Genomic DNA, 22,028 nt, shown 5'->3' with positions numbered 1-22,028 from the left:
TTTTTCTCAACTATGGACTTAGCCAAGGGCTACTGGCAACTTCCAATGGCCGAAGACGACAAAGAAAAGACAGCGTTTTGCACCCCAGACGGATTATTTGAGTTTAATGCACTACCAATGGGTCTTTCGAACGCTGCCGCCACATTTCAACGCGCTATGGATGTTGTACTAGCTGGCCTTAAATGGAACACTTGTCTGGTCTACCTCGATGACATCGTAGTTTATTCTTCAACCTTTGCCTCTCATTTAAACCGCCTCCGTGAAGTTTTACATCGCATCAGTGACGCCGGACTATCGCTGAATGCGGAAAAATGCCGTTTTGCCATGAGTACGATTAAATATCTCGGCCATATTATTTCGGAAAATGGAGTTACGTTGGACCCTGTCAAAACTCGCGCAGTGGACGAATTCCCGACGCCATCCAATCGTGCCGAAGTCCAATCTTTCGTTGGCCTATGCTCCTATTACCGACGATTCATAAAAAACTTCGCCAAGCTGGCCCGACCACTCACTGAAATCACAAGTTCTAAAGCCCAATTTATATGGGGCACAGCTCAAGACAAAGCTTTTAAAACGCTCAAATCAAAGTTAACCCAATCTCCAATTCTACGACATTTTGATCCATCGCTACCAACAGAAATTCACCCTGACGCGAGTAACAAAGGCATTGGAGCCGTCCTTTCGCAGCGTAGTAATGGTGAGGAGCGAGTTATCTCCTATGCCAGCCGATCACTATCAACGCCAGAAATCAATTACAGTACAACCGAAAAGGAGTGTTTAGCTCTGATATGGGCCCTCGGACAATTTCGTCCTTACATCCACGGCAGACATGTTCGAGTTGTCACTGATCATCACTCTCTCTGCTGGCTTCGCAGCCTCAAAGACCCGCATAATCGTCTTGCTCGCTGGTCTTTACAAGAACAAGAACAGGACATGGAAATAGTTCATCGTAGCGGCCGTCGTCATTCGAATGCCGACTGTCTAAGCCGACTTATCAGGAACCCGACTCCGGACACCGCCAATACAGACGATCCTGATGTTATTGGCGCATTAATCGAATTACCAGAGATCATCAAGCTCCAAGAACAAGATCCCGTTTTTGGTCCAATCATAACCTATATCACACACCCGAGTGCAGTACACACTGTTTCGACGCAACGTCAAGCCAAAAAATATACAATGACTGATGGAATTTTATATCGCAAAGCAAGGAAGCGCCCTCTTCTAGCCATACCAAAGTGCCTTCGAACTGAAGTCCTTTATGCTGGACATGACCATCCTTCAGCGGGTCATTTGGGTTTCTTTAGAACCTTCAAGCGCCTATCCGAACGGTACTTCTGGCCTAAACTTCAACAGTCTGTCCAACAATATGTGCGATCCTGCGCTCTTTGCCAAAGCCGTAAGATGCTCACCTCTGGACTTCAAGGTCTTCTACAATCTATTCCCAGTACTGGGATGCCTTTCACACGTGTCGGTATGGACTTTCTAGGCCCATTTCCGAAGTCTCGCCAGAACAACACATTTATCTTGGTCTGTACGATTATCTCACGAAATGGGCGGAAACCCAGGCAGTACCAGCCGCCACAGCCGAAGAAGCCGCCGCATTCTTCGTGGAACAGGTTGTTTTCCGACACGGCACCCCGAAAGAGCTACTTACCGACCGAGGAACCCAATTCATGGCCGCTATGACCCAAAACATCTTGACGCAAATAGGAACTAAACACATTCGAACGACATCATACCACCCGCAAACTAACGGTTTAACGGAACGGCTCAACAAGACACTGGCGGACATGCTTTCCATGTATGTATCCGAGGATCATTCCGATTGGGATGACGCTTTACCGGGAGTGACTTTTGCCTATAACACGGCCGTCCAGGAATCAACAAGAGCCTCGCCATTTTCCCTCGTTTATGGACGAGACCCATTCTTGCCTATGGATCGAACGTTACCCGTCGCTGAAGATTCCCTGGAAACACTTTACCCAATCGACGAAGCTCGAGAAATAGCACAAGCTAACATCGCAGCAGCCCAAAACCGTCAAACCATACTTCACGACGCTCATCGCCGGGAAGTTAACTTCACCCCAGGCCAGTGGGTCTATGTCAGGAAACCGACTCGAAAACGAGGACGGTCAGAGAAACTACTTCATCAATTCCACGGTCCTTTTGAGATACTTCGTCAAACGGGTCCAGTCAATTTTACAGTACGAGTCAAAAACAGGGGACAACGGCAAACTGAAACTGTCCACATCTCCAAAATGAAACTAGCTTATCGTAGAGAAGACGATAGACCCGAGACGGGTCTTCCGGAGAAGGGGGGTTATGTGACGCATTCAGAGAACAACCTTTCCCAAGATTCAAGATCGGTGAAAAGCCCGCGTGCTTCGGAGAACGTGGGGAGGATATTAAAGAACGAGCGCTCGAGCGAGGTGGAAAAACGACGGTTAGAGGAGGTTTTAAAAGAAGGGGTTTTAGGTTTAAGTCCGGAGAAGGAAGGAGAAGGTAGAACCGCCGAAATCGCCGCTAAGCAAAAGTCTTGTTTTCGTCCAAGAATCTTCCGTCCCCGCTACAAGACCTGAACGTCGCGTTTATCTTTTATTATTATTCTAAATTATTACTCAGTCGTGTTCCTTTTCGTTATAAATAAACTTATTATCTTCCTCAACCTTATTGAACGTCGCAATATCATAAGTAACATAATAACAGTAAGGATGACAATTAACGAGATTTACAACGGAACTGATTTTCATAGCTATTGCGCAATCCAGATGTTTTATCAGCACAGAGCCCCCTAGTGTCTAAAACACGCCACACCTTGGAGGAATAATTCCTCCAAGGCCAAACTATCTTGTTTCCGATAGATCGGCGGAATATTACACTTAATTGATAAAATAAAAAATAAAATTCGGCGGCACGAGCCCAAATGAAATATGTTTTTTGGCACGCGGGCTTCAAAACAAAGGCAAAGTTCCTCACGACTCCAGAACGGGCTCTCCGTTTTTTTTTATTATATTCTTAAAGAAAATTATTCACCAAGGACGGTAACTTCAAGAGAGTATCTTTGTCGCAAAAAGGTTCTGTAAGGGTATTAGAATTAAAGCAATAGAAAGTGTCCTACTCATTGTAGTTATGGCACCTATGGCTATATCTAGTTATATATTTGAAACTCAGGTATTATAAATATCATACGTCTATAATATTTTTCAATAAGTATATCACTTTGGAAAATATTTCACTAACGTCTCGTAAGAGCTAATCTCAGAGTGACGTCATCATGGTACGAAAATCGCCCCGCTAGACACGATAACGAGCAGACGCAAAACGTCACCGAAGTCCATTATAAAGTCTCTCGTATCTAGCTCTCAGTAAAAGTTTTGCATGTAAAACATAGGAAGTGACAGCCTTATGTAAAATATTATAAACTTATGTAAATATGTACTGGTGAAATAACATCACCCGAGTTCAATTGATAAATTACCTATACTTGAAAATTATTATTAATGATTATTTGTAATTTAAGATTAAATATTGTCACATCAGGGCCGTGCCGAGCTTTCGTGGGGCTTCGATTTGCACCCCCACCCCCTTGAACTTTTCCCGTGGGCACCTTCAGCTTGCGGGCCCCCTAACAGTCCCTCATGGGCCCTTTTCAACGGGACAATGCGGATTCCCCCCTCCCACTTTCCCCCCGTCTGCACGGCCCTGTGTCCCATATCAACTTATTTAATATCTCAATCTAATAATCACCCCGATAATCATCCCCGATCATTGCCAATTTATTTGTTGAGAATTTGGAAGACGTTTTATGGACGATATTTTCTTTGTGTGGTCAGGCAATTGACAAAATTTAGACGCTTTTCACCAATCTATTAATAATATTAATTCGAAAATTAAATTTACTTTAGAATTAGAAAACTCTGGTTGATTATCGTTTTTAGATATTAATATTGAGAAAAAAACAAAATGGCTTATGTTTCACGATGTACCAAAAACCAACTCATTCAAAAACGTTTCTAAATTTCAATTCCAATCATCCTCACCAGGTGAAAACATCAGTGATAAAGGGTCTAAAAAGCCACATTGAGAAAATATCTGATAATCCCATTTTAGATAAACAAATTATAACTAATCAATGAACAAGCTCGGACTATCCTAAAAATTTGGTGACTTCTATTCTGAACCAAAATATAGTTCAAAATTTAAAACCAGTTGATTCAGAAAAATTAAAAACATTGGTTCTCCCATACATGAAGAACACGACGGAAAAATTAAAACGTATTTTAAAACCATTTGGTATAAACCTAGTTTCGAAAACCACTATCACATTAGGAAAACAACTTTCAAAATTAAAACCAAAAATTTCCGAAGAAAATTTACGAGGTGTAATTTATGAAATTCCCTACTCGTGTTCTAATGTATACATTGGAGAAACCAAACGTTCAATTACCGATAGAATTAAAGAACATAAAATTTGTATAAAGAACTGTGATTTCACAAATGGTATTGCGAAGCATATTTGGGAAAATTCTTTCTTATTCGAAAAAAGGGTACTTTAAAAAAAAAGCCATACGTTTCGGGGGAGGTGGACTTGCCCCTTGGCCCACCCATCTGGCTATACCACTGCATGCTCCTCTCTATTTGAACTCTGTTTGAGCCCAAAAACCAACCTTTTTCTATTTGACTAGGCAAAAACCTAACTTTTCACCCTACCCCTCTAAGACCGAGGGGTAAGACAGTCTCATATAATCTGTACACCGAGTTCGTGCATTTAGCACTGTTAAAGGTACATATTTTCAAGAGTTCGCGAGTTCCATTTAGCACTGTCAAAGGTACGGCAGTGTACACCGAGTTCGCAGAGTGTCTTACCCCTCGTCTAAGACGAAGCACTTAATTACATACGTTCCTGACTTCCATACGTGACAAGTCACAACGTAACTAAAACAAAACAAAAAATGCCATAGCACCCACTTAAAGGAAGAAACAACTGGACCATGATTATCCAAATTATAGTTCGACTATTCAAATTTGTTTAATGATGGGAAAAGGGTGGGGCTACTACCTCTCTGCTGAGCGGCCTGACACGTAGTCACAGAGTGGATAAGAGATTGGTTATGTAAGGTTACAAGGTAGTCGTTTTGGTACGGTTTTACCTCTATAGATCACCGCAAAACGAAATAGAGGCTACGCGGTACCGTATTTCGACTTACTCGAATTCGTTTTTTAGTGTTTTTCGAAAGAGTATTTCATATTTCGTTTATACTATAAATATTAAAAATAGAATCAATATAGTTTCAAAGTTATTGATTGTTTTCATTTTGAAAAATCATGGGGTAAAACTGTTATTCAAATTAAATAAGCTTAATGTTTTTTTGAACTAGCGTATTGACGTGGGACCCAGGAACTCTAAGTCCGCCCCTTTGCGTCTTTGCGTAATACAGCAAACCGGAAGCTGTCAAACATGCATTGAAACCGGGTAAATCGATATTGTTTCCACATATTACAATTAAAGATTTTGTAAAATTGCGATGTTTAAATCGGGCGTCGAATTCGTGAGGTTACCGGAGAGCCGCGATCGGTGGAATTTCTCACGCAAAGAATTGCTATTGCGGTTCAAAGAGGGAACGCAGCATCAAGGTTACTAGAGATTTTTACTGGGCAGCATCAGTTCTTAACTCGTTCCCCCTGGTGCTGCGCTTGCCGATTACCTGGCAACCTTGTGCTAATTTATTTTATTTTATTTCGGTTCACCATAAACATTCTATGTAACTTTGTTTAAGTGCTTAAAGTGAATAAATCTATTACTAATAGTACGAAGCGCTCTTCAATCACACGTTTAAAGAAGAGGAAAAAATTCGCCACTTTGGAAAATGACGACCAAAGTTATAAACAAGGAAACAAAAATATATTTTTGTAATATGAATCGTGTACCCGTGTGTTTTCTCAGATTGTTTATTGTTAGTTTTTATTTTAGTTTAAAGAGTGTAATTTAATATTTGTAATATTTTTGGAAATACTACTGAAATTAAATACTATTATAAATAATTATAATTGAAAAATACAGCAAAATTCTTGGTTATTTTTATTTGTAACGAGATGGCGTTGGGAGCCCAAAATGAATTAAAATGACAAGATAATTAATTCGAGGAATTTCAGTAATATAAATTATTTGATATAAAAAGCAGATAAAATGTTCAAACTGAAAATAAAATTAACAGAAAAATATTTATCTAAAATATATGCGGAAGCGAGATTTGAACTGACGCCCGGTAGATTGACAGAGCGCGTCTTTAACAATTACACCGGCCTCTTCGCTGAGTGCAATGGCCAAAAAGAAAAATATGTATAAATGTAAAAGCATCGAAGTCTTAGCGATAAATTGACAACGAAATAGCCAGAAATAACCGAATTACAATTACATACAGGTCAAATCGCTAATTATTTTATTGCACAAACTCAATTTGCAACTAGATTTTGTATTATTTATGAATTATCTTTAATTTTGACTAGAAACTAAACCCGTTTTGCCTGAATGCTCGTATTTTCTCAACGACGTTCGACCATCTTTTTACCTCTCCGAGGGGACAAAGTCCCCTAGGAGGGGTTATACAACGACCGTGTCTGTCTGTGGGTGGGTCTGTGGGTGGGTCTGTGGGTGTGTCTGTCTGTCAGGACTGCGAACGCGTTCGCATTTTCGGCGCAAAGTGTAATCACTGCGTACGCAGTTTCTCAAAGGGTTGGCAAAACCACCGTGTGACGGTGAGCGTTAACGGATGCATTTGCGGTTTGGTTTGGATGGTGTTTTTTCGCTCACCGTCGTGACGGTTTGGTGTATTACGGTTTTTGTAATGTTTATGCGTAGGTTGTGAGTGTTGAATTTGTTGTGTTTGTGTTCTGATGGATGTGCATGTTGAGTCTGTTGTGTTTATATGGGCGTTTTCTCTCCAACTTCTTCTTAATGACTTTGGGACGGACCGAGTGCTGAGTGTAATGCTACCTCTCAACGTCCAATGGCAGGGTTTCCACCAGTTGTACACGGTATTCGTCTTAGTATCAATTTGCGATCGCATCGGGCGGGATTTGAACCCGAGACCTCCTGATTTACAGGCGGACGTTCTACCACAGAACCACCGACACTTGTTACGCCTTATTGAAAATTAGACCTTCAGCTTTATCGGAAGCGTATTTAATAGAGTACGAAATTTTGGTTTAATTGAAATAGAAGTGAAATTGAAATTATTGCATCGAAGAAATTCTAATTTAGCGTTTCTCTATTGATTAAAAACAAATGCGCCACCCAGGTTTCGAACCCAGACCATTCGGCTTGGCAGTCGAGCGCTCTACCACAGAACCACCGATAGCTGCTTAGATTCACTGAAATTAAGACAGGCATCGTAAGCATAATAGGTAATAAAGTCTTTTTTTATTAATGAATTTATGAAGGCCTAATCTGGTATTTTTTAAAGGTTAAATCTTGTTTTAGCGCAGTCAGCCGAGATTAGAGGGTTAAAGGGTAGACCCTGTGGGTGGTCCACTTTCTTAACGACCTATATATAGTTCTGTTAATTCAAAGGAGATAATTTAACGTTAATTGCTTTAAAAGCTGGCGGTTAGTCAAGTGGCTCTCTGTGCTTTGTTGATGGTAAGGTTTTTGCTTCTTGTAAATACATTTGGTGTGGATATTTGGATATCTACGATTTCTAACGCAGTCAATGATTTCTTGGGTGTGCGAGTCATTATATGATATTGGAAATTGGACGGCATTGGTCTTTTTCATGTGGTATGCGTCACAACGTAAACAGGAAGTGAACGAGTCGTCCACTACCAGATATCTACGGTATCTTCATCAAGGGCGAGTGTTGAAATAAAATGAGCGTTAAAGATGCGGCAAGTATTTCGTAAGCGAGTAATTCCAAAAAGCCTCTGTAGATATTTATTTCATTAAAATTTGCTTCGTATTATATTTAACTGATAAACTTGTTCTGTAAAAGGGTTTAATTCAATTGTGCATTGTTATAGTACGTCTAACTTACTGTTGTAACTACTTAACTTATGATATTCTGAATAAATTAAAATTGGTTGTTTAGTCTCAATTATTTTAATTATAATAAAAATTTTATACCGGGCGGGATAGAAATGGGTTAATATTTTTAACAAATAACTCTAAATTGCGGAGATATATCTTTAAGGGTTATCTCGAGAAATTAATACCACTAGGGACAATTCTTCCGAGGAGAGGTATATTTTGGCTTGCCAACTTGTTATATTTCATTTCTAGCCGGGAAGCCGAAAAGCGCATGCGCGCAGTCGTGAAACGAATATACTTCAACCGGTGTTGCTACGTCAATTTGCCGTTGTATAGGGCTCTTGATGATCTACACAACGCAAACTAAGAGGAATTTCCCCCGCTTGGCTACGTTTTTTCGCGTTCCCAATCATACCCGATCACACACACACACACACACACACACACACACACACACACACACACACACACACACACACATGGACGACACCAGCCTATAATGACTCGTTTACTATAAATAGTACACGATTCATAAAAAGCTACATATTCAGATACTGCGTAATCCAATAAGTAACATAATACAATTCCTATTCTCCTAATGATAAATTACTTAATGATAGTCTGTCTCGGCAATGACCATATAGATCATTAATAATAATAATAATAATAATATTTATTTCGCAACACAAAGTTTGCAGGCAACCACAGAGGCAAAGCCTATACAGGGTGGTTACCAAAACAGTACAAACAATTAAAATAAATAATTTAAAAACAAATACACAATATAAATTATACCAGATATTAATTAAATTATAAATAAATAAATTAAGAATTTTGAATAAGCCAATCCGAAAAGAAGACCGAAAATGTTGAATTGAAAGAGAAGTGGCATTCTACCGGATGTCAGCTGGCAAAAGATTCCAAGTCCGTGCACTTCTGAAGAAGAATGAATTTTCTAAAGCCAAGCATCTAGCAAACTTTAGATTATACGTAGGGCAGGTCTTCCGGGTGCATAATGTCATTTTGTCATCTGTATTAAAGGTCGGTGACTTGACAATTTTCAAGAGTGTGACTATATCCGAAACACTTCTACGAACGGAGAGTGGCCAAAGGTGAAGATTTCGTAAGCGTTGGCTATAAGGAATATGACCAGGCAAATACGACCAAGGCTACTTAAGGTAGTAACTCGGGAAATTACGCTGTACGCGTTCCAGTGCTGCAATATCCTTATTGAGATAAGGATTCCAAACTGGAGACGCATAGTCCAGCACTGGCAAGCACGTCGAACGAAAGAATGTGGTAGATGCAGGCGTAAAACCAGTGGTTCTACGAATAAGACCACAAAAGCGGCGAGCTCGATTGCTAGCGTAATTAATGTGGGAGGTCCACTTTAGATCTCTTGAAACGACGACACCGAGAATCTTCATAGAGTACACACGGTTAAGTGGAACGCCATTAATATTATAGGTGACATCATCATGGGACTTCCTCCTTGTAATTACCATGACGTTGCATTTTTTAATATTGAGGGAAATGTTGTTGGCCACACCCCAATTGAAAATACTAGTGATGTTATCTTGCAAGTTCAAAAGATCCGTGGAAGATCTAATTGCGAGAGATATATAGCTGTCATCCACATACTGATATAGATAACATTTTGAAGTCAACACAGATGGCAGATCAGACACAAAGACGTTGAAAAGTAATGGTCCCAAAATCGAGAATTGAGGCACTCCAGAACGCACTGGAAGGTACGTGCTGAATTCACCACGATAGGTCACTCGTTGAAAGCGATTGGCAAACGGAGCCAAAGCTTTTGACCAGTCAAACGACACCACGTGAATGTCAGTTGGGTTACGCTCATCGAGAAAGGAAGACCACTCGTGGAAAGACTTCAGAAGCTGGTGCGTGCAAGAGCGACCCTTCGAAATCCATACTGCGAGGTAGGTATTAAGGAACTGTCTTCCAAGAACTTATTCAGCTTCTCGTCATCAATCGATTCCAGTAATTTTCCAACGACAGACGTGAGTGATATAGGTCGATAATTTGAAAGATCGTTGCGCTTTCCCGACCCTTTGAAGACCGGCATAACATTAGCAAGCTTCCAACAAGAAGGCAGAGAAGACATCGATAGTGATAACTTAAACATTTTCACCATCGGGTCAATTATGGCAGGAGACATCAATTTAAGAAGCCTAGGATGTAATACCATCCGGCCCACAGGCCGATCCATTCTTCAAACGTTTCAAGGCGTTTTTTCTGGTGTCGAAACGGATGGTAGTCTTAGTTCTCAAAGCGTTGTTAAAATCCCGATACTTCTTCCAATCAAAATCTCTTCCCAACCATTTGGCCTTCCTAAAAAGAGAATTCTTCACGTGGCTCGCGTGAACAAGACCAGCCGTAATCCAGGGCGGACGCTTCTTTCCATGAATGGTTATACTCGGAACATTGTCCCTAACTCATGCCCAAAAGAGATCAAGCCAAAGTTCCCAAGTCACATCAATATCACTTGAAGAAAAAACAATGTCCCAAGGAGCGTAGTACAAAGTGCCTGCAAGATCATTTTTAGACCGATCTTTGTAATTGAGAATAGTTCGATGAATTCTCTGAACAAAATACCGAAGGTAAGTTCAGGCTTCCAGCAACCGCAAAGTGATCACAACCTGGTAGGCTGTCTCTAGTGTGAATCTCAGTGAGGAAACGTTCGTCATTTATGAAAACCAAGTCAAGGAAGTTATTTCCGCGTGTGGGATTTGTTATACCGTCTGTTGAAGTCCAAGGCCAAACACAGTATCGCAAAAAATTTGCTCCTGGGCTGTACAAAGGGACGGATTCGACCAGTCAACATGTAGGTTAAAATCTCCCATTAAGATGAAAACATCGTGCGGTGGAAGAGTCTCGTGTAAGAAACCAAGAAGGTCACTTACATCCTAAGGACTGACAAATCTCCGCGAGTTAAATCGGAACATATTTTAAACTTTATTTTTGTTTCTGAAGGTAGTTTTGTTCGAATTTGAGACCCAAACCTTCCCAAACGTGCTTTGGCTCGTATATACAGCCGTAAAAATAATCTTTAGACGAATTTCCGGTTAGGAATCCTCCCACGACAGACCATCATTAATATCATTAACCGACGTCTTTCAGTTTCATAATAATGGTTATTATGTTAGTTATGATATTATATATTAAATAGTATATTTTATTTTTAATAATAAAAATATTTTGGTACGCCCTTAAAGCAAAGAGTGTTTATGTAGTATCAGGGGATTTTAGCGTATTTTACAATTGTTCTCTTTCTGTAAAATGAATAGCATCGCTCTTCGATTAGGAAAGCCCCAAAATTTGTCATAATTTAGAAAAAAGGCTCCGTTGAAAATTCGTAGTTTTTAGGTTTGGCCCGAGGGGCAGTTCACTCCCATGATTAAATCTGCACTCTTGGTTGATTAAATCTGATTAAATTTGATGTCTGTAGCTTTGGCTGTATTGAATTTAATCCGATTAAATTTAATGTCTGTAGCTTTGGCTGTATTAAATTAAATCCAATTAAATTTTTAACCTTGATTACTTCTGCCCTTCGGTTTGGCCTCGGGTTTGGCCCCGTTGGGCGCTTTTCATTTCGCCGTCTAGCTTACCTGCAAAAAGTTCCGATTCCTCGTCTGCTTTTATTTTTTGTTGACGTGCTTCGGTAAAGCTAAATTGTATCCAAAAAATTCCAAATTCGATTTCAAAGAACAAAATGAGCAGAAATGTTTAAAAAAATTAAGACTCGATGCAATGAAGTGAATAAACGACTACAGGCCAGCTCTTATTTTCAAGGAGTCGGATTCTACCTAACTTAACGTACATAATCTCAGAATGTTATAGAATTTTAGGAACGTGTGAAAAGTATGGGAGACGTCACACTGATACTACTCTATTTCCCATTTTCTGTATTTCGGCTTGAAATACTTTAACACAGTAATAAATAATCTAAACTACTAACGCCCCCTTTCAAGTGAAAATGGACTGCAATTTCTTGAAAACAATATAATAACTTACGAAAGTTAGTTCCGCCATTTAGATCCCCAGATTTAATTTTCATAAACCATGGTACGGATACTAACAAGGAGAGTACCCGAGGTGTTTTTTCTGATTTTGTTCAAAGTCGGGCTTAATGTAGACCAATATGAAAATTGAAATTTACCAAAATGAAACGGTGCACTATCCATTGGTTTTGCCATGGCAACCGAAAATGTTTTTGACCACTTAATGCTACAAGAAATGATGAAGATATGTTTAAAAACAGGTACAATCGAACACATTTTTACTTAGTTGACATTTGCATCAGGCAATACAACTAAATAGAATGAATGAATAATAATAATAATAAATAATATATCTGAAATTTCTATGGCATTTTTTGGGGCAGTAAAAAATTCAAGTAGAAACGTTTAAAACGAAGATGGCGCGACTAAAGAATATCAATATGACGTCTTGCAACGTCACATATGCTTTTGGTAGTAAACATTAATCGAATACAATGATGTTTAAAAATAAATTATAAATAAATTAAAAAAAGAAAAAAACATTTTCAGAACCTGTTTGAGGATTAAATGTCAATTATCTAATGTAAATTCCGTCATCACTCTTTATCTATTCATTCCAAGGCGCTGCTGTTGGTCTCATTCGATTCAGCACTTACAAGGAGAGTACCCGAGGTGTTTATTGCCGATTTAGTTCAAAATCGGCCGTAATGTAGACCTATATGAGATATGAAATTTCCCAAAAGGAGACGTTGCACTACCCATTCGATTTGCCATGGCAACCGAAAATGTTTTTGACCACTTACAACCAAAATAAGATTTTTTCCTTATTTTACCCAAAAATATTTACAACTTTAACCCAAAAATGTTAAAATTTACCCAAAAATGTTCCAATTTACCTAAACGTGGTCGAAATAACCTATTTCGTGATTTTAATTTTTTTTTTTAATTTTCGTAGGTAAAACCGAAAACATTCCATGCTTTTTAAAATTGAGATTTTTTGTTTAAAGTGGTCAAAACATTTTCAGCTTCCATGGCAAATCGAAAGGGAAGTGCAACGTCTCCTTTTGGGAAATTTCATATCTCAGATAGGTCTACATTATATCAAAGATAATTTAAACTCGTTGTTAAGAAACTGTTTAAAACTATGTGGAATGTTAAAATTAAGAATTAAAAGTTTCAAAACTAAATGTCAAAAAGATAAAAATTAAAGGTTTTCTTAAAAAGTATTTTGTATTTTTAAACTTGTCTTTCTGTCGTTAATGATGTATTCGTACACGTTTTCAAGTTCAACAAGCCCTTGTAATGGCTGCCAGATGAGACCCGGGACCACCGCATTGTTCGCGGATGCTCCTTTTCTAGAAGGCCCAAGACACGTGTTAAGTGTCATCTCTTGGGGGGAGCGGAAAGCAGACGAGCGGGGTTTAAACGGTATCTTTGGCTTTTCGGACGCCAAAGCGTTCACCTTGTAAAAAATAAAAGTACTCAAAAATTAAGCTATTATTCTCGGTTTTAAATATACTTTGTTTCACTAGTTATTTCACCAATTCGATCAAACGATAGTTTAGTGGATGGTTTCAGTCGGATTGCTAAAATCAAACGCTCTCCTAAAATTAAAATTGTTACGAGAAGAAATAAACCGAAATTCTTCACTCGTACCCTAGATTCGAATACTAAGAGCTTTCCCATTGACGGTTTTGTTACGAAGCGTTTACCCTTTTCCGGCACGTGACTTCAGAAAAATCGGGCTCCATCGGTTGCGGTAAGGCGCAAACCATGGAGCGAATTTTTTCTGAGTTCCAGCGGGAAGTGGGTAAACGCTATCGTACACGCGCGAGAGAGTGATTTCGAATCTAGGGTACGAGTTTAAATTATCTTTGATTATATACGCCCGACTTTGAACAAAATCGGCAATTAACACATCGGGGACTCTCCTTGTAAGTGCCCAGTTTGTACCCTTATTAGAGCCTCTTATATTGGGATAATTACTTAGGTGGGGAATGAACTAGTGGCGACATGGAACCTAATCATAGCCGATTAAGTTCTATTTCGTCGCTAGTTCAATTCGCCACGTAATTATTCTAATTGTACAGCTCTAGCTTGTACCAAAATATTTTTATTGTTAAAAACTTGTTATTAAAATAAGCTGATTACCACTCAACTGAAAAAAATATATGATTTAATATAATATCATAATTAACATAATAATCATAAGTATCACTGAACGACGTCGGTTAATGATATTAATGATGATCTGTCGCGGGGTGATTGCGTAATCGGTGGATTAGAAACTGCAAATTCGTCGAAAAAATGACACCTACGTATTATGTACCAGCCAAAGCACTTCCTTCAAACACCAGGGTAATGTTTAAAATTTGTCCCGATTTAATTTGCAAAAATCTGTTCGTCCATAGGATGAATGGTAATTGCCGAGACAAACTATCATTAACTAACGTAGCATTGGGAGAATAGGACGTGTCATACTTATAGTTATTATGTATTAATATAAAATTGCAATTATAATTATAAACTAAAATTATGTTATGTTTTTTTAAGGCTAATATAATTCTCAATAATAATATGGTAAATAACTATACTATACGTTCTAAAGTATTACTCGTTATGTTAAAATGTAGCTTTTTTCGCTCGACTTTTTCATAATTTAGGTTGCCATTTAAAACAAGTTGGCAAGCCAAAATATACCTCTCCTCGGAAGAATTGTCCCTAGTGGTATTAATTTCTCGAGATAGCCCTTAAAGATATATCTCCGCAATTTAGAGTTATTTGTTAAAAATATTAACCCATTTCTATCCCGCCCGGTATAAAATTTTAATTATAATTAAAATAATTGAGACGAAACGACCAATTTTAATTTATTCAGAATATCATAAGTTAAGTAGTTACAACAGTAAGTTAGACGTACTATAACAATGCACAATTGAATTAAACCCTTTTACAGAACAAGTTTATCAGTTAAATATAATACGAAGCAAATTTTAATGAAAGAAATATCTACAGAGGCTTTTTGGAATTACTCGCTTACGAAATACTTGCCGCATCTTTAACGCTCATTTTATTTCAACACTCGCCCTTGATGAAGATACCGTAGATATCTGGTAGTGGACGACTCGTTCACTTCCTGTTGACGTTGTGACGCATACCACATGAAAAAGACCAATGCCGTCCAATTTCCAATATCATATAATGACTCGCACACCCAAGAAATCATTGACTGCGTTAGAAATCGTAGATATCCAAATATCCACACCAAATGTATTTACAAGAAGCAAAAACCTTACCATCAACAAAGCACAGAGAGCCACTTGACTAACCGCCAGCTCTTAAAGCAATTAACGTTAAATTATCTCCTTTGAATTAACAGAACTATATATAGGTCGTTAAGAAAGTGGACCACCCACAGGGTCTACCCTTTAACGCTCTAATCTCGGCTGACTGCGCTAAAACAAGATTTAACCTTTAAAAAATACCAGATTAGGCCTTCATAAATTCATTAATAAAAAAAGACTTTATTACCTATTATGCTTACGATGCCTGTCTTAATTTCAGTGAATCTAAGCAGCTATCGGTGGTTCTGTGGTAGAGCGCTCGACTGCCAAGCCGAATGGTCTGGGTTCGAAACCTGGGTGGCGCATTTGTTTTTAATCAAAAGAGAAACGCTAAATTAGAATTTCTTCGATGCAATAATTTCAATTTCAATTCTATTTCAATTAAACCAAAATTTCGTACTCTATTAAATACGCTTCCGATAAAGCTGAAGGTCTAAATTTCAATAAGGCGTAACAATTGTCGGTGGTTCTGTGGTAGAACGTCCGCCTGTCAATCAGGAGGTCTCGGGTTCAAATCCCGCCCGATGCGATCGCAAATTGATACTAAGACGAATACCGTGTACAACTGGTGGAAACCCTGCCATTGGACGTTGAGAGGTAGCATTACACTCAGCACTCGGTCCGTCCCAAAGTCATTAAGAAGAAGTTGGAGAGAAAACGCCCATATAAACACAACAGACTTAACATGCACAACCATCAGAACACAAACACAACAAATTCAACACTCACAACCTACGCATAAACATTACAAAAACGTAATACACCAAACCGTCACGACGGTGAGCGAAAAAACACCATCCAAACCAAACCGCAAATGCATCCGTTAACGCTCACCGTCACACGGTGGTTTTGCCAACCCTTTGAGAAACTGCGTACGCAGTGATTACACTTTGCACCGAAAATGCGAACGCGTTCGCAGTCCTGACAGACCCACAGACCCACAGACAGACCCACCCACAGACCCACAGACAGACACGGTCGTTGTATAACCCCTCCTAGGGGACTTTGTCCCCTCGGAGAGGTAAAAATGGCGATTTTTTTCTTTTCTTTAAACGTGTGATAGACAATAATTCGTAGAAGAGCACTTCATACTATTTAAACAGTGAAATTTTAACAAATTATTTAATTATAGTATGTGGAATTTTGGATTTCAAGAAATTTATCGATTGACCCTGTTTCAATGCATGTTTCCCACCTTCCGGTTTGCCTGTACTATAAAGGTACGATTGTCAGGAGCCACGGTAGTCTGCCCGCGCGATTTTAAAAAGTCGTAGTTTTTAGGGTCTTGATATTGGTGTTTTTTATTTAAAATTATTTATCTACCGCAATTTATATTGTCTTAACATATTCTACTTACAAAACGTTGACATTTTTTGTAAGAATTTTTTTTTTTGAAAGCTGTTTTATTCAGTAACCGCGGAAGTACTCCATGACTAGCTCCTCCTAGGCTCCTACGACTAAAGCATAAATAACCCTACATTACCATGCAAAATGGGGGTGCATTTGGCCCTACCTGCTCCCCAATTCCGCGGCTCCTGCTTTTATTTAATTGTGTACTGTAGCTGACATGGATATTGAAAGCTTAATATGCGTTTTTATATTAAAAATTCATTCTTCTGTCCCCTTCTGACAGAGGACGTAAAACACAATGACATCTACATTATAGAATTTGTATTGTAACAATAAAATATGCTACCAAACAATTTTCTTATACTGTAATAAAACATCATATTTAATTACGACCAAAAATTAAAATAAAGGGAAAACTTCAGTCAAGATTATTTAATTTCAATAATCTTGCTTTAGCCACAAGCGGGCGTGACACGTAGGAGGTTTAACTCTGCATAGTGTAACTAAATACATTTCGGAGAAATGGGACTTCGGTGATATGAGCTTTCGGAGTAAAAGCAAGAATATGTCAATTCGGTGAAAAGGGAATTCGGTGATATGGGAATTTGGTGATATGGGAATTCGGAGAAAGGGGAATTCGGTGATATGGGAATTCGGAGAAATGGGAATTCGGAGAAACGAGAATTCGGAGATGTGAGGTCACTAAATACATTTCGGAGAAATGGAACTTCGGAGATATGAACTTTCGGAGTAAAAGCAATTCGGAATTATATCAATTCGGAGAAAAGAGAATTCGGTGATATGGGAATTCGGAGAAAGGAGAATTCGGCGTTGTGAGGGCGACCCTCCGCTACTATAGCGGGAGATGGGTGACGTCATTATCTCCGGTAACATTAAATTCTTGGCAGAACCGCTCTTTGAGCTCTGATTGGCTGAGATCTGGCTTCGTCTGCCACGGCGTTTGGGCCATTTGCCAGTTACACGGCAGCATTCTAGTTACCTATGAGATTTCTATGGCTAGAACTATTATCCATTGGGTTGAGAATAATCATCATGGCCCAGACCGGATTTTCTCCATAGCTTACAATTAGTGGCAAAGGGACTGAAAATCAAGGAACTTTATCAAAGTACGCCTGGCGCCTTCTGTTGACAATATTAAACAGCATTAAAGTCTCGTGAACTTGCATGCTCGTGCAGTCTAGCGCGAGACCAGAATGCATTGTAGAAGCATATGTAACATAATTGGTCATAGAATAGAATAGAATAGAATTTATTGAACTGGAATATATACAAGCGTGGACGCTTATTGGGCCAGCATCAGTGACAAAGAAATACATTTAAAGCAATCGTTACAATGAGGGACAATGAAAGAAGTACACCGTTAAGTTCTATCCCAACCCATATGTTTGTCTAATTTGTTTTTGAAAGCACCGACGGAGGAACGCGTTTTAACCAAAGTAGGGAGGGAATTCCAGTGGTTAACTATCCGCTGGGTGAAGAAATTTCGCCGAATTGTGGAAGCACATCGAGTCTTGAAAATTTTTGGAGCATTTCGGCCACTCCAAGTTATACGAAAAAAATGTCCGGGTTGATAGAGTAAAGGCCATGTACAAGTTTGAATGTCTCCACTAGATCCGCCCGTAGACGACGCGATTGCAGTAACAGCATGCCAAGGCGCCGCAAGCGATCTTCATATGAAAACCCGCGAAGACGTGAAACCATTTTTGTGGCTTTCCGTTGAACTCGTTCTATAGCATCAGAGTCTTTTATTGAGGTAGGATTCCAAATACTTGAACAATATTCGAGGTGCGGCCTGACGTATGTCTTGAAGAGTATTTTAACTGATTTTTCGTCCAGGCGAGAGAAAGAGCGTTTAAGCAAAAATAGTACACGCGTTGCCCTGGCGACCGCAGCTCGTACGTGGACGGTTGGACCTAAGAGACGTGATACTTGTATCCCCAAATCTCGAACTTGAGCACTGGAGCTCAAAGGTTGCCCCATCGAGAAATAGGCGAACTGTGGGTTCGTTTTGCCGAGGTGCAAGATAGTGGATTTGCCCGCGTTAAAACTCGTGCCGTTTTCCTTGGCCCAGGCTTCCACACCGCAGAGATCGTTTTGCAGGTCCTGACAGTCGGCCAAAGAACGGATTCGATTACCAAGTTTGCTATCGTCTGCAAACAGTTGTATTAGCGAGTTCTTCACAGTAAGAGGTAGATCGTTGATGAATATCACAAATAGCACCGGACCCAAGACGGATCCCTGAGGGACCCCGCTCGAGACCAGCTGCCAGGATGACCTTGAACCTCGGTAGCAGACACGCTGAGAGCGGTCAGATAAAAAGGATCCAACCCAGTTGAGGAGAAGAACTGGTACTTCCAAGGCACGCAGTTTAGACATCAGTAGAGAGTGGGAAACCGTGTCGAACGCCTTCTGAAGATCCAAAAAGATGAGGTCGTAATCGTGACCGTCATTTAGTGCGCTGGACACCGCATCAAAGGTTACCAGGAGGTTGGTAAAGCAGGATCTCCTAAGTAGAAAACCGTGCTGTACATCTGAGAAGAAGCCGCGAGTATCGAGGTGAGAGACGAGAGCATCCCGCACTGGAACTTCCAAGTTTTTGCACGGAATACAGGTCAAGCTGATGGGCCGAAATTCTTACACTCGTCGACTATTTGTTTTTTTTTTAGGGGAATGACATCGGCTTGTTTCCAGATGGAAGGCAAGACACCTGTGGATAGCGACTGTTCATATATACATAGTAGAGGACCGGCCAATATAGAAGCACCCTCCTTTAAAAGGCGAGGATGAATGTCATTCGGCCCGGGGGACTTGTCAACCTTGATGCGTGATAGGGATCGTTTGACTACTCCGTAAGTTAAGAGCAGTGGGCTGACATCCGTGGAATCGTTAGCAAAGCCCGCGAAATCCCCTAAGAAAGCAGCCTCTGGATGGGCCTCCCGTTGGAAAACTGATTGGAAAAAATCGCTCATAGCACCGCTGATAATATCCGGGTCAGCACTAACTTGACTGCAGGAGGTGCTCGAAGTTTGGTAATGCGCCCAACATAGGAGAAAAGCTAGTCTTTGGGTTTGAACCAACTTGGTCAACCAAACGAGTTTCATAGCGAAATTTTGCTCGACGAATATGAGAAACTAAAGCGTTGCGATGAACTGAGTACAGGTGCCGTGTGTATGATGTACGGTGGGAAATATATCTATGAAAAGCTCGACCTTTAGCCAAAATAAGACCTTGGGTTTCGCTGGACCACCATGGCTCGCGGCGAAGTTTATCCTGCTGGTTGGGCGCAGAGATAGTGGTAGGTATGGATTCTGCTCGTGCGGTGAGAATGAAATGGGTAAAGAGCATATAATTTTCTTCAATGGAGGTTCGGGAGGAGATCAGAGTCCAGTCTTGAGCTTGTAGAGCCACACGATAGAGCTCAAAATCCCCACGCCCATATATGTATCGAATTGAGGGCTGAGACAAGTCATCCTTTGTCCAAGTCAAAAGGTGCTCAAATTCAAATTTCAGTAGCGCATGGTCGCTTTTTCCCAGTGGGGCTTCAATTTTTAGAGATGTTAGCGTATCCCAGTCGAAGGTGAATACCAAGTCCAGGATGTTCGCATTGTCGGATCCTCTATATCGAGTAGGGTGCGTGACATGCTGCTGCAGAAGAGAATCCTGACATGTTCGTAACAGTTTGCTGTCGAAATAGCGTTTACCTCTAGGAGTGGTACACGTCATCCAGTCAATTGATGGTGCATTGAAATCACCAAGAATCAAACGGCAGACACGGTTAAGAGTGTCCAGCAACGTTTTGTCAAATTCCGCAGAAGCCGATGGAGAACGGTAACAGCAGATCAGAAAAAGTGGCCTGTTCTGAGCTGGCAGACCAGGATATTACTAGATGATAACAATTTGTTGAGATTTCCGCCTAGACATTCTCTAACGTACATAAGACATCCCCCTTTTCGAGTGGAGGCATCACTTCTATAGGAGTCACAGCCAGAGAGAGCGTAGGCGTCTTCGGTGATACCCTCATGCAACCATGACTCGGTTACAGCAATTACATCAGGATTTTCACGAGATACGATTGGTTTCAGTTCGTGTAATTTGCTTAATATGGATTCAGCGTTGGTATATATACATTTCAGTGTACAACAAGCAAGCGAGGGAGCGGTTGCCGCAGAAAATGCGTCATCAGCGGCCGGAAAGAACTCCGGAGCATAGGGCGATAGATTGCCGACAGGTGACGAGACAGTGGTCATAGATGGTACATCAAAGGTCAGTGGGTAGAATGCGGGTGCAGTGGGTGATAGCCCGGAAATCGTAAGGAGAGAAGCGGTATTCGTAAACGGGGGAGGAGGAGGCGGCACTCCGAGGCACCCCTCCCTACACCCTTCAGGGTCGGATTGCCACACGCAGAAAGTTGATTTGGAAGATCGTTAGGCGGTTCGACGCTAGGCGAATTATTTTTTTGATCAAAGCGAAGTTTGAAGCCTTTTTTGAGGGTATCTCTTTCCATCATCGTGCGATCCGGAGAAATACGTGCTTTTGCGAGAGCATGCGAATAAGGGAGCTAGTGCGCAGCTTTTTCGCACCTTCCAAAATCTCTAACTTGGCAGCCGAACCGAAACTGTGAATCTAATCGGGCGTGTTCTACCTTCTGCAAACCTGCCCAAACGTATAACTTGAAAAATAAGTATGCCACTGTACCTTTATTCCATTCAAAAATCTTCATTAACGGTTTGTTTCACCACGAACCAGTAAAAAGGCGGACTACGTTAGATTTTTATTCATCCAAGTAATTTTGGGAGTCACACTATTGGCTACTAACATATGTATTTAAGCCAATGGAAAACCTCTAAATTGAGAAGGAATTTTTTGTATCGGAATTTTAGTCAGCTCAATGTAGGAATTTTATCGCCAGACCTGGCGTTCCTCGAACTAAATCTATAAAGACGGCACTGAATACTACTTGCTCCTCCTAAATTACGGTTTGTCCGGTATACATCTATAAGCTGGCTACGGCCCTGTGTAGCTCTATTGAAATTTATAAACTCGCTCGGTTTGTGCGTAGCAAGTTAAAATAATGAGTAGTTTCAGAATTAGATTAGAGGAAGTTATCATAGAGCCATAGAGCCCACTGTGGGCGCATTTGACTTACCAGAGAGAGAGAGGGGGGAAGACTAGGTGGGATGACAATTTTGGCCCTTCTACACGGGAGTAAGACCGAGATCGTTACCTGGTGGAAATTTATAGAAACACGGGAAAATGGCAGTC

The 22,028-nt window shown here is 40.2% G+C and overlaps 1 protein-coding gene across 1 annotated transcript; it reads right to left on the bottom strand.

The window, feature by feature from the left end:
- Positions 1-9,253: 9,253 nt before the first annotated feature.
- LOC149935849 (uncharacterized) lies at positions 9,254-20,489 on the bottom strand. The gene is made up of 5 exons (XM_090153598.1): positions 19,769-20,489; positions 19,405-19,713; positions 18,666-19,351; positions 9,529-9,948; positions 9,254-9,352 (listed from the first exon to the last, which is right to left on the bottom strand). The coding sequence occupies exons 1-5, from the start codon at positions 20,487-20,489 to the stop codon at positions 9,254-9,256; spliced, it is 2,235 nt and encodes a 744-aa protein (XP_090009724.1).
- Between the last annotated feature and the right edge of the window lie 1,539 nt (positions 20,490-22,028).

The sequence above is a fragment of the Leiobunum rupestre genome, chromosome 7, assembly GCF_980474605.1.
Source record: "Leiobunum rupestre chromosome 7, qqLeiRupe1.1.hap1, whole genome shotgun sequence".
NCBI classification, from domain to species: domain Eukaryota; kingdom Metazoa; phylum Arthropoda; class Arachnida; order Opiliones; family Sclerosomatidae; genus Leiobunum; species Leiobunum rupestre.
This window is presented reverse-complemented; position numbering and strand designations above follow the sequence as displayed.